Source organism: Staurois parvus, unplaced genomic scaffold (genome assembly GCF_062004578.1).
Source record: "Staurois parvus isolate SC_StPar_1 unplaced genomic scaffold, SC_StPar_1.0 ptg000017l, whole genome shotgun sequence".
NCBI classification, from domain to species: Eukaryota; Metazoa; Chordata; class Amphibia; order Anura; family Ranidae; genus Staurois; species Staurois parvus.
The window spans coordinates 14,745,038-14,758,218 of record NW_028317813.1 but is presented as its reverse complement, the minus strand read 5'-3'; the positions used below and the strand labels follow the sequence as shown (position 1 = coordinate 14,758,218).

General features: G+C 36.2%; 1 protein-coding gene across 1 annotated transcript in view; it reads right to left on the bottom strand.

Annotated features, from left to right (window-relative positions):
* Window positions 1-6,205: 6,205 nt before the first annotated feature.
* Window positions 6,206-13,181, bottom strand: part of GDF11 (growth differentiation factor 11) — a 205,290-nt gene continuing 198,314 nt past the window's right edge. The window contains exon 3 of the mRNA XM_089680224.1: window positions 6,206-11,627. Coding sequence (XP_089536350.1) covers window positions 11,247-11,627 — 381 coding nt within the window. The 3' untranslated portion in view covers window positions 6,206-11,246. The remainder of the gene's footprint in view (window positions 11,628-13,181) is intronic.

The following is a 13,181-nucleotide window of genomic DNA, read 5'->3' as shown; positions in this document are numbered from 1 at the left end:
TACACAGAAATGTTTCTCTGGTTGTTGCAGACCATTAATTGTCCTGTCAAAGGATGTATTCAGTCACTTTAACCACTTCAATACTGGGCACTTTTACCCCCTTCCTGCCCAGGCCAATTTTCATGTTTCAGCGCTCTCACACTTTGAATGACAATTGCGCTGTCATGCAACACTGTATCCAAACTACATTTTTTGAATTTTGTTCGCACAACTACAGCTTTATTTTGGTGGTATTTAATCACCACTGGGGGTTTTATTTTTTGCTAAATTAACAAAAGACAGAAAATTTTGAAAAACAAAAAACAAGTATTTCTTTGTTTCTGTTATAAAAGTTTGCAAATAAATAATTGTTCTTCATAAATTTAGGCCAAGATGTATTCTGCTACATGTCTTTGGTGAAAATAACCCAAATCAGTATTTATTATTTAGTCTGTAGGAAAGTTATAGAGTTCGCAAACTATGGGATATATCTGAAAATTGATCAATCCTGAAGTACTGACAGCCAATCTAATTTCTTGAGGCTCAAAAATGTCAGAACAGTACAGATATCCCCCAAATGACCCCTTTTTGCAAAGTAGACAGTCCAACGTATTTCATAAGACGCATTGCGAGTTTTTTGAAGCTGTGATTTTTTTGTAATTTTTTGGGGAAAATTAAGAAATTAAACAAATTATTTTCACAAAATTTTTTTACATACTGTCACCAGTGTAGTACAACGTCATCATATAACTGGTGTGGCGATGATCAGGGACACTGACTTGTGACAGTACGAAAAAAAAAAATTTGATAATTTTTTTTTCAAATTTTTTTAAAAAAAAATTTCTCTTTTTTTAAGATTTTTTTTCATATTACACTATGACTAAAGTAGTATAATGTTACCATTCAGGTTTTTTTGTTGTGATTAGCTGTGTCATGGCCAATCACATGACACAGATAGGCTGTGATTGGCCCAACCTGTGTATGTGATCACTGTGACCATTCACAGCTAGACACACTTGTATACAATGAATGGCATGAAAGGAAGCCATCCATTGTTTACAACTGTCATGTGGCCTGCTATGATTGGTCACAGCAGGTCACATGGTACCAGCAACAGGGTCGGTACACAGATCTGTCATCAGCCGTGTCCGAGGTACACAGCCGGTGACAGATTTTGCCACAGCGTGGCCCTGCGGGCCTTGCACAAGGCACGATCTGGGAAGGACTTCATATGAAGCCCTCCCGAATCAACGAGAGTCCCGCCCAGCCGTCATTTCACTATAGGCCGGGTGAGAAGTGGTTAAACAAACAAATTCAGCACTTCAGAGGTAAAGTCTCAAACTGGCCAGAATGGAAAAAAAAACTGTATGCATTTAATAATCTAGGACAGTGGTCTCCAAACTGAGACCCAGGGGCAGGATCCGGCCCTTTGCTTGCCTTTATCTGGCGCTTGGGGCACTGTTTCATTCACCAACACCAACAATGGTGCACAGTTCCTGCCAATGACACCAACAATGGGGCACAGTTCCTCCCAATGACACCAGCAATGGGGCCCAATGACACTAATGATGAGGCACAATTCTTACCAATGACACCAATGATGGGGCACAATTCCTCTCCATGACATCAACAATGGAGTCCAATGACTATTATGATGGGGCACTATTCCTCCCAATGACATCAATGATGGGGCACAATTCCGCCCAATCACATCAATGATGGGATACTATTCCTACCGATGATGGGGCACTGTTCCTACCAATGAGACCAATGAAGGGGCACAATTCCTCCCAATGACACCAACAATGGAACATTGTTTACTCCAACTGATGCTGCAACATTTTTACTCCTGAAGGCCCCAGTGTGGCCCCTCTAAAGTCTGAAGGACAGTAAACTGGCCCTTTGTTTAAAATATTTGGAGACCCCTGACCTAGGATGTTATGTATCAAACTTTTTAAATGGAACCACACGATACATGGAATTCTAAGAACGGGTGTTAGCTAAACAGTCAATGGGGTTGATTTACTAAAACTGAAGAGTGCAAAATCTGGTGCAGTTCTGCATAGAATCAGCTTCAAGGTTTTATTTGTCAAAGCTTAATTGAACAAGCTGAAGTTAGAAGCTGATTGGCTACAGAGCACAGCCGCACCAGATTTTGTACTCTCCAGTTTTAGTGACGCAACCCTATTGCCTTTATCAGGTGAAGCTTTTTATTTATAAAAAAGCATTACATTTATTTAAAAAATGTTGGGATGCATTATAATGTTGACCATAAGAGAGGACCAGAATGTGAGAGGGGTGGGACCAACCTTGATTTTTACAGGAAAGGTCAAGATTTAATTGGCCCAATTTTTTAAAATTTATATACATATTTTAAGCTTTTTGTTGTCTGAATATAGATCTCTGTTTGTCTCAGGCATGTCCAAAAACACTTACAGTACTATTGAAGCTAGAAGTTGCTGGAAGTTGATTCCAAGCATCAGCTGCTTTTTTGATAAAATTCTGCTTTCTAAGATTAGTTTTGAACTTTGTTCCTGCTAGTTAAGGTCATGTCTCCATGTTCTTGATCATTCTTCTTACTGAAAATACTTTCTTCCTGAACCTTATTCACACTCTTTCATTTCTTTCTTCAAGTGCCTATATTTTCTGAACCGCTCAGTGTTTTGTCATGTCATTTACATGGAAGGCAACCCCTGCTTATGGATTTTTTTTTCATATTTGCGAGACTTTCTATTTTTATCTTGAATTTTAAGAGTTTATTTTTTGGACAACTTAACAACATCTGAGGGCTTTTTCAGCTACTCCAAAAAGCATTATTAAATGCAACCTGTGATGGCTTGGGGACATTATTTATTTATTATTAAAATAAACAAAGACAATATATATACGTGCCCTTATATATATTCCCTTTACCACAAACAATTTACCACAAGAAGTGTACCACTTTGCAATAAAAAATGTATTTTGTTACAGGCAAGTGCTAGAAGGAAAACTCTGTTTCATAGTTAAATACTGTGTGTTTTGGATGAAAACTAAATTAGAGATAGAATAAAATGCAACATTTAGTTTTATGGTCCTCATCTACAACATAAAGATATTGCATTGGAAACAGAGCATTTATTATGAAAAAAGGAATGTTCGAGAGTGTATCAACGATCATTTCTCCTGGCAGTCCCATAACATGTCACCTACTATAATTATGTTATATGGGAAAAGGTCTCACACCAGGACATTCCAGTCAGAAAGAAACTGATGAGAAATAGATTGAGAACTTGTCATGTTGAAAGATGACCCATTATCATGATAGGTTGCTTGATCCGAGTGTCAAGGTATGATGAATTTAGCACAATGGATGACTGCTCAGTTGATAAGTACCAAATGGAAGAGACAATGGCCCATTTCTAAAATGTATCTGCTGTATAGCTTTGTTTTTGGCTAGTAAAATAATGCAATGCTTCTGTTTGTCTCTACATTAAAATTATATTGGGTATTATAATTTTACACAATTATTTTAATATAAAAGACATTAAAAAAAAAAGTTGTTTGGGTTCAAATGATATATAATGAATTCATCCATTCTTATAAATGGTGTACTTAATCTTATATTTTTACTGTAATTATTAAAGTTTTTGAAAAAATATGTATGCTGTATATAGAATTTTTAGGTACAGGCAACAGCTAATATAAAGAAAATCTATTATAAATACATGCATTCTTGATCAGGAAGAACAAAGTCTTCTCCTAAAACCGTAGTATGTTAGCAGGGCATAATTGTTTTAAACTACTATTGTAACATTCACCTCAAAATAATTTATATTATCACCATCACATTCTTACCTCATTATTTCTCTGTATTTTCATGATGGTATTTGTAAAGGAAATTTGTAAATTTTGTAAAAAAATGTATTCTATTTGGTATGCTTTGCCTGTGTATTGTACACTGCACTCATTGTGCACACGACACTAATAATGTTTTCATTACATTTGCATTCTCTCAAGTCCTGATTAGAAATTAGCCTGCCTATATAATGCCCCTTGTTACCATAAAAGTCCAACTATAATATTAATGTGATACCTACATAATCGTGTATAAAAACTTCAAATGCACCAAATAAACAGAACAGTGATATGGACAGATGCTGAGTGTATCTTTTTGTGCCTGTTCCCTACTGCAGTAGTTATTATTAATTTGGAGCCACTAATCAATATGAGAATAGGAGTTGCCTATCTATAAACTTTTCAGTATTAATGTCCAGAACAGTATTGCACCCATAGATCTGTAGATGCGTTTGAAATTTGCTGTCTGGATGTCACATAAGTACAGTCAGAATAAAGGTTTTGTGGGTGTACTGAGATAATAAGCTTTTTAGATTTTGGACTGATATACATGCAGTAAATAGAAGAAACTGAAAAGAAAAGTCATGGTCAGAGCCAGGACAAGGTGCTATGGTACTCAAAGCGAGGTTGCCAAACCTTCCAACCTCTGAGCTCTTTAAGGCAGAAATACAAAAACGTACACGAATTTAAAACATTTACAAACAAAAAAACTAATAGATTTGAATCAAGGAGTTAATAAAGCTAATTAGGGATTAACTAAAATTTTAATATCACATTTTAGGGTTGAATGAAATAAATGAATAAAAATCTTACAGAGGTTTTGCCCATTTCCCTACACTGTCCAGAATAGCTAGAAATATGCTTTCATATCACCTTTACAAGAAAAACTGGATATGTATCTCTCTTTACAGAAGAATAAAGCTGTGCATTACTGTATATGCTTTTGTATAATTGATTTTTTTATGTCATTAAAGACATTAAAATTTGGATCAGTTGAATTTACCATATTATTTTATTGTTTTCAAGCTATTTTGATTGTAAATGTTTTGCTTCTAAAAGCACATCAAAAGTAAAAAAATAATGTATTGCACCTTACTAGTCTCCTTAGATATAGTGACCACATTAGTAGTAAATAAGATTAATTTTGCAGTTACAGGGAGTGACAAGGACAAGGACACTGCATTTATAACAACTTAAACCAAATATAGAGGAAGACTTACGGTGCTATTCCAAGCTTCAGCAGAAAGAAAGGATCACCCCGGTGGCATAAGAAAGAACCCAGAGAATCAAGTGTGTAGCGGGTGGCCTTAGCCACCACTCCGGCCATGCCTTCTGACATGTTCCGCCCCGCCCACTGGGGCTTGATCACAGCTAAACCAAATATTTCTGTATTTGCAGAAAATATTTTTAACCTAAAAAATGAAAACGAATGCAGTAACCATATATAAGGACTGGTACACTCAAATATATTGTTTTTTGGGTTTAGATATGCTTTAAAAGACTACTGGCTTTAGGCTAGTGATAAGTTTTATATCATGATCTCTATTGAGGAAGCAGAAAAAGGAACTGTTTGTGCTGGTGATAAAATAAAGCCTGGGAGCACATTAAAATTCACGCGATAAAATAACAAGAAAAGCAGGCATGATCACTGGTTCAGGTCTTTCCTTGAACTTGCTAGATGTCTTCTACAATGCTCATATCTGTTAATTTTTTATAACATTCATGTTGTTCTTTCTTTTTGAAAAATAGGTTTTGATTGAAAGTAAAAAAGGGACCTCTGCGTACTGCTATTGATAACACTTTACTGATGTACAAGTTACCCTATGCAAGCAGCATGAAATGTCCCCAAAAGTTTGATAGTATATGGTCTGCCTGGATAGACTCCAGGGGTTCCAATTAATTTTTGTCTCTCTTTTTCCTTCCTTTTCTGCAGTTGCCTTTCTCCTCTTTGACCCCACCCCTACCCCCTGCTCTTCTCCTTATTTTTACTCTATGCTATTTTTTCTCCCCCATTCTTTATCCATTCCCCCGCCCCTTCTCCATTTCTCTGTAATTATGAGAATGTCCCGATGTCGCTCCATAATCTTTAAACAGATCAAATTTCCCTGAACTTGCTTTACCAGCCATTGATATGATATTTAACAGATTTATGTCTACATTTTTATATCTTGGTTAAAATACTCCTCCTGCCTCCTTCTGATTGCCAAGTTAATTCATGATTTTGTATGTGGTCAAGGAGGTCTGTACTCATGTTCCCCCCTGTTGATTACTATGCAAATAATACTGCACTGTTTGTATTTGTTTGAAATATATTCAATAACCATTTTTCACTTGGTTTTCTACTTTGGTTCTATAACATAGCCATGTAAATTAAGGCAAAAACACTATATTTAGGCTACATTAATGCACTTTATTGTACAAAACAAAGTCTATAAAAATGGAGGAGCTGGTGCTAGGAAATTTACAATAATAAGCACAAAAACAAATTAGAGTAACACCATTTATACACAGCATGAGGAGCCTGATGACTGAATTGTTCTCTCCTACCAATAAAAATACAGCAATTCTAATCATATATATTACCAAAACATTTATAAAATAATTTGGACTGCTAAAGACAGGAAATTGCACCCTTCATTTCAAATACAGATATGCTATATTTAATGGTTGTAAATTTTAAAGGAATAAATGATTCCAGAGCATATAAGAGATTAAAGCTAAACATCAGCCAAAATTTAAATATAAAGTTTGGGTAAATTGATATTTATTCATTAAAACATGTATAATTCTGTATAGCCAGTCTTATGATTCACACACCTCTGTAATGTGGCATAGACAGGAGACCTCATTTATCCATTACATATAATCAATCAAGGCCTGTTTTCCTCCAAATCCTCAGCCAGCTGATTGGACAATGAAGGAGCACCATCAAAATGATTAAGTCAACCCTGTGTCCTTCACTCGTAGAAGCGGCATTGGCTCACAGTGCTGAATTTCAATACATCACTCAAGTTCTAGAGTGCAAGGGCTAATGGGAAGGATAATATCAAGACTGTTCTCAGTCATTTTAAACACTTCAAACAGTTTTAACAAATTTTTTTTTTTTTGTTTATTAACCGTCGGAGTTTAAACTTGTTGATGGATACTGTTGAAAAGGTCACCCATTACAGTACTACACACAATCCTTCTTTAGAACAGAGGTGAATCGTATCACCCTAGTTAGGTAGGTATAAAATATTTTAGTTTATTATGAATTGATATTGATTCTTCCTTTAAAATACTCATATAAGCAACCGCATGGCTCAAACTGCATTAAATCGGGGATATATAACGTTTATACAAGTTATTTAAAGCTAAGAGATAAAATATAATCTGTTAGGCTTTTTGAAAAAGCTGTCTTTGTTGGAAGTTCCCTGCTCTGGTTGTGGATTTTTGATTCCAAAAAGAAATGCAAACTGGTAGTTCAGCAAGTACATGCAAAGTTACTCAACAGCCTACCTTGTTTTCAGTTCCATTTACACATTGCACTCTTAAGATGTCACTTCTGCAACAGAGGATAACACTTTCTCCACTGGCAGTACTCAGTAATCTTGTAGGATGTGATACAATGTATACACATATAAATCAAAGATTGGGATCATGCTGAGGAATTAATACTATGGAAGGAACCAAGTTACTGCAGGGTATCCGTGGACCAGTGCAGAAATTTCACACTATACCAGACTTTAATAGATATTTCATTTTCTTCTAAATGCCGTCCTCAGGGACCTCCAACAGTACAAGCCTTCCATATTTTCAGGCAACAATGCAATTGTTTAAATACACTAAAAAAGTTAAACTTATGGCATCAAAGAGATCAAGGAAAACAAGCACCATTAAAATATATCTAGAGCCCAAACTTTTTTTTTTTCATTTTAGAGCATGGATCATTTTTTGCAAGCTGTGCCCCATAATTCGCTTCATGCCCTGTCTTGTAGACACGACAGGAAGTAAAAGAGATCTCTCTAATGTCAAGAAAATGCCCCCTTAGACAGTTTTTACTGAAGCTAGTTTCACCATTGAATGATTTTTCCCTTTATTCTTGTTCTGGTGACAACACAAAATGTTGGATTTTCCCCCACTTTCAGGGCCAGTGACAGTAGTCACTGGGATAAATGAAGAGAATGAATCTCCTTAGTGGTGACAAGAAAAAGACCTGACTGGGGTTCAAATCTCTTACCACTCTTTCCATAACTAAAACAAGGTCTTGGCTTTAGATATACCTTTATTCTAGTAAAGTATGACTTGGCAAACAATGCACTTCTCTGTCGGTGATATGGTTTTTGATTATTATACAAACATATTTTTAAAGTGATGTATTAACTGTACATTCAGTTATTTGGTTCATTTGACTGCAAATACTGTAACATTAAATACATTACCTCTTTATTTTAAAAAAAAAACCTTTTTGATTTTCATGGACCATTTCTGCATATCTGAAGAGACAAAGATCGTAGATCACACAGTGCCTGCGATAGCTTATATTTTAAATAATGTAGATCAAATTATACATACACATGGAACAGTTTATGATTATTGTATTTATGTTTGCATCAATAGAATTTCACAGTACCAATTTTCCTCCAATTTATGGATGAGCTCCAAAAGAAAAAGGACCAACAACACTCATAAAACATTCCATCCAATTAATCACAAAAGCCTTATATAAGAACATGTCACACCAGCTCTCATAAACAATCCTGTAAGGGAGATATAGGTGTCAAAAGTTGCAGATAAATTTACACACATTGATAAGGCAAAGGTTCTAAAGTCCAGCTAATAAGCTCCTATTTGGATAGGTCAACAAAGAAGAAATATCCAACTTGTATCTTCTTTTTTGAAAGAGCTGGCAGACAATCCATCTGGTATCCAGCTGCCCAATGCAAGTGCAGTAAATGGTGTATGATTTTGCAAGTAGCTACAAGAGCATCATGTAATGATAGCGATAATGGTTACAATGAAGCTCAAAGCTTGAAGCTGCAAATGGCTGTTCAGTGATTACACAAAATCAAGTCAAGTTTGTGACAGATATACTCCGTTAATGTTTGTGGAGGCTTGCACAGCAACACAGGGCTTAATTGGCATTTGGTATAAGGATATTGTCACTCCTAAATTACGCATTCGTTTTCATGCTGTTATAATGGCAGGTAATCACCTTCCAGCACAAAGCAACCCCTTTCTCCTCAAGTCTAAATACACCTGCTACAATCTGCTCCCACTCACACAGGTAAACATACACATATAGTCCCAGCTTGGAAGGGCCTCTAGTAGTCCTGGGTGTACAGCTCTGATGCATGTGGTTGCTTACAGTGCAGTGCCTCCTAGACAGAATGTACAGCATCTGGACAACCTGTCCCTTCAAGTCTGGAGCCTGTTGGAGACTAAACAGGAACAATAAATGGCATCTCTTCTTCCACTGGTCCAAAGACCTCCAATAGTGCAAATGGTGCCATTGATCCCTCAACTATCAAGAGGGATCTCTTGAACCTCTTTTACTGAAGAAAAATCCGTAGCAGATCTCTCCAATAGCAATAGGCCAAAACCAAAAGTCCATGATTTTCTTCCCTATATTAATGAAATATGAAACACGAGTAATGTCCCTTCTGCTCACACTGTCATTCCATACATGTACTAATATCTGAAATGTTATTGCTCTTTTAAGATTTGCTGTAAATTTGTTCCTCTGAACTTTTTTTAAGTGAATTGTCTGCAAATGTGTAAAGTACCTGTACTTAAGGCATACGAGTACATGTTTAATGTATTTCTCATGGTGAATCAATTTCTTCCTAGTATCACTAAGAAAATGACTGTGAAGGATGAGCTTGATATTGTACCACGAATAAGGACTGCAAGCACTAGCTTATCCTTAACTATTAATAACATTGCTGTCAAATGATTCAGTTCAACAGTCACTACTTCTATGCTATCATTGACCAAACAGGAATGTATTAATGAATTAAAGCTATTATATTTCAAAACCTGGAACTTGTTTTTTTTGCTAATAATGGAGTGGTGCAGCATCTATCTAACGTGTGTATGGTGGACAAGAAAGGATAGAACTGATTTAATGGAATACAAAATTTGCCAACAACTAATAGTCACTGTCCATTTTAACAGCAGCTAATGTTCATGTCAATAGATTTATAATACTGATAATAATGATCAGAGTGCAATGAAATTAAAGTATGTTGGCATATGTATGATGCCTACTTGAAATGTCACTGGAAGTTAAGATGCGTTGGCAATCTCTGGATTTCAAAATGTGTTTTCTCCAAAGCAAATTATCCAAAGCTTACTTAAAAAAGGGAAAGATAAATAACAAGGAACAACACTCAAATCTGATGTTAGGCCAATCCCTGAGAAGCATTAACACCAAGATAATTCAGACTACCTTGTGGTTTCATACTCACTGCACTGCTAGAGGAAGAAAATCCAGGCCAAGCACTAAGCTTTTTTTGTTTGACAAAGTACCAACAGTAAATCATTTTCAAGTCTTAGGCTTACCCTAACTAAGTGTGGACACTGGTCTTTGCCACTGGTGAACATGCTTTTCACATGCTAAGTAGAGCATATGACTTAGATTCAATGGAAAGGACAAACAAGCTATATGATTAGCCAAAAGAGATAATTCAAGGGGCCTTTTATTTAGTCTATGCTTTGCATTTTCTATTGCACAGAGCAGTTGATACAGGCAACAACCCCCAGAGCATATATTCTGGAGTCATTCCTTTAAAGGAAGAGTTGCTAAACATCATAGGCAAGAGGGAATTTCCAGTGATTACAGAAGTATAGAGCAGTTATGGAAGAGGCAGTGAAACATAAAGCACAAAGCAGTTCATGCTATGTACTTGAGAAAACATAGGAAGTCACTTACAATTACAAGCAGCTGTCAAGTGCAAAACAGATCTTTTTGGCCCCAGTTTGCAACCAACAACTTGCAAGCATTTTAATGATGCAGTAAAACCTTAAAAATTAATATATCTCCTTCATACCTTTTACATTTGCAGCTGATTCCAGTAAAAATAGATTATCTTTCACTGCAAACTGCCTTGCTGTTGGCAGGTCTCTGATATCTAGTGCAATATGATACATCATGACTTGAGCTGCCACTATACTTGTTTTTATGAGATATTACACAAGTAAGGACCCAAAAATATGTGCTGTCATACTGCCCATGTCTAAAGACAATGGCAGTCATTGCAAGAGCTTAACTAAATGCAGAATTTGGACATATAAAAGTGTCATATCTCTAGCTTCTTAACTAGGGTTTGAAAAAGGGAGTGATAGTACAAGTACTGCACTATCCCCAATACCAAAATTTGGTCTGCTTGTACCCTTGAAAGAAAGAAAGAAGTTGAAGATAAGTAGGTAGAAGAAAAAGAACCAAAGTCTTAGGAGCACCCACAGCGGTCTACAACCATTCCAGGTATCTTGCCATAAATAATTTTTTGCTTGTCATTAAAATACAGCATGTTAATGGGTGACATTTTGGTTGGGGTACAGCACGGGCCAGCAGATCCCCGTGGATTTGCTTGTTGAACAAGATGAGTGTGGGGATATTTTTGCATGAACATGTACTCGCATTGGCCAGAACAGTAGTTAGCTTTGTATCGTTTTGGAGCAATAATCCAGTCCCATCCAAAGGCCTCAAAGTCCACAGTTAGTGGATATCGACAGCAGCGTGACTCAGTGGAGTGTTCATCACAGTCAAGACCTAGGTTTCTCCTCGATCGCTTGTTGTTCTCCATCACACGCAGCTCTATAAATGGGTGCTGCAGGAAGAAATGACATGGGCCTCATAAGCATGGAACAGTATAATGCATGGAAAATATCAAGGTTGCCATAACTCAAGTGCTGAATATATCACAAAACTTGTAGAGTACGATTTTATATTATCACAGTGAGGCTACTAATAAAACAATTCAAACAGCCTTAGTTTTTGGAAATCTTCTTGAACTAGCACTGAATTCCAGTCTTTTTGGCACATTTTGTAAGGCATCATCTTTAAATCAAATTACCTTATACTTATATTAAAATGTATCTAAATCTTTTGCATAGAGTAGGGAAGGATTAGAACCTTGGTCAGATTTTTATTTCTGTCTATGACCCCACTGTGGAGACTGACCCTCTTAATTTTATCCCAGTGTCCATTATCAATGTGATAGGAATAGACAAGGCAGTTTCCAGTAGGGACATTTGTTCTGGTGACAACTAAGAGACAATTTGCCCTCACTTTAGAAATTTTCTTCTCACTTTCTGTTGGGTTTGGGGTCAGGAAATTAAGGTAAACCTCCCCTCTGGGAGACAGATAGCAACAACAAAAAAACTAACAAGGATTTTAAACTTTTCCTATTTTTTCCAAAAATACTAAACACGTTTTTGAATGTAGAAATACTTTAATGGTATGTTTTAACTCAAAGGTCAATTATCAGATGAATATATAATTGTTTGAGACAGATAGAGCTTTTTTGATGGTAACCAATGGAATTTTTATTTTTTACTTGACAAGGAAAAAAACTAAAAATGTTAAAATGTTTTCATTACTTTTTGTTTAAATAATAGCTAATAAAAAATGCCAAGACATTGCAAACACTCCTGAAATTAACCTTTTTTATAAAGTAGATGCCACTTTTTTGGAAGAAAAAAAAATGCAGGTATTATGGTACAGGTCACATACAGTAGGAGGATGGAGATAAGAGAGTTAATGTGAAGGTCGGGGGGGGGGGGGTTATATACAGAGGAGGAGGGGGTAAAAGGGGTCAAAAATGATCCCACAATTACCTCCCTCCTACCCACCCTGAATCTACTACTGTCTACTACTGTCTGTGCTCTGGAACTAGTAAATTATTATTCATTCATTAGTTCCTCCTTCCTTCCTTGTGAGAGGACTCTCCAATGCAAACAGTAGGAAAGTTCACATTTGTGATCATTTGGGCATTACAGCAATCACATGGTACAAATCTGTCCAGATCGGCTATGTACAGTGTGTCTATTATTAATGGGTACACTAGCTACCTGAGATCTACTTCTGGAGTACCATTTATAAGCAGCATTTATAATAGAAGCCCACCTCTCTGTTGTTTTTTACAATAAGGTGGTAGGAAGGTAGTGAAAGTGTGTTTTTCATTTGTGTACGATGTGTGTTCCATTTTCCAGCCCAGAACCCAAGGAATGCATTTCTGTCTACTCTGTAGCATAATAACACTTTCCTTCCTTCCTTCCAGTAGCATTTTAGGAGCATTTTAGTAGTGTTTTGGAGCGTTGCCATTTTATTAGCATTTTTACAGTACATGTAGAGGAAAAAAAATCTACAAAAAGCTGTAAGT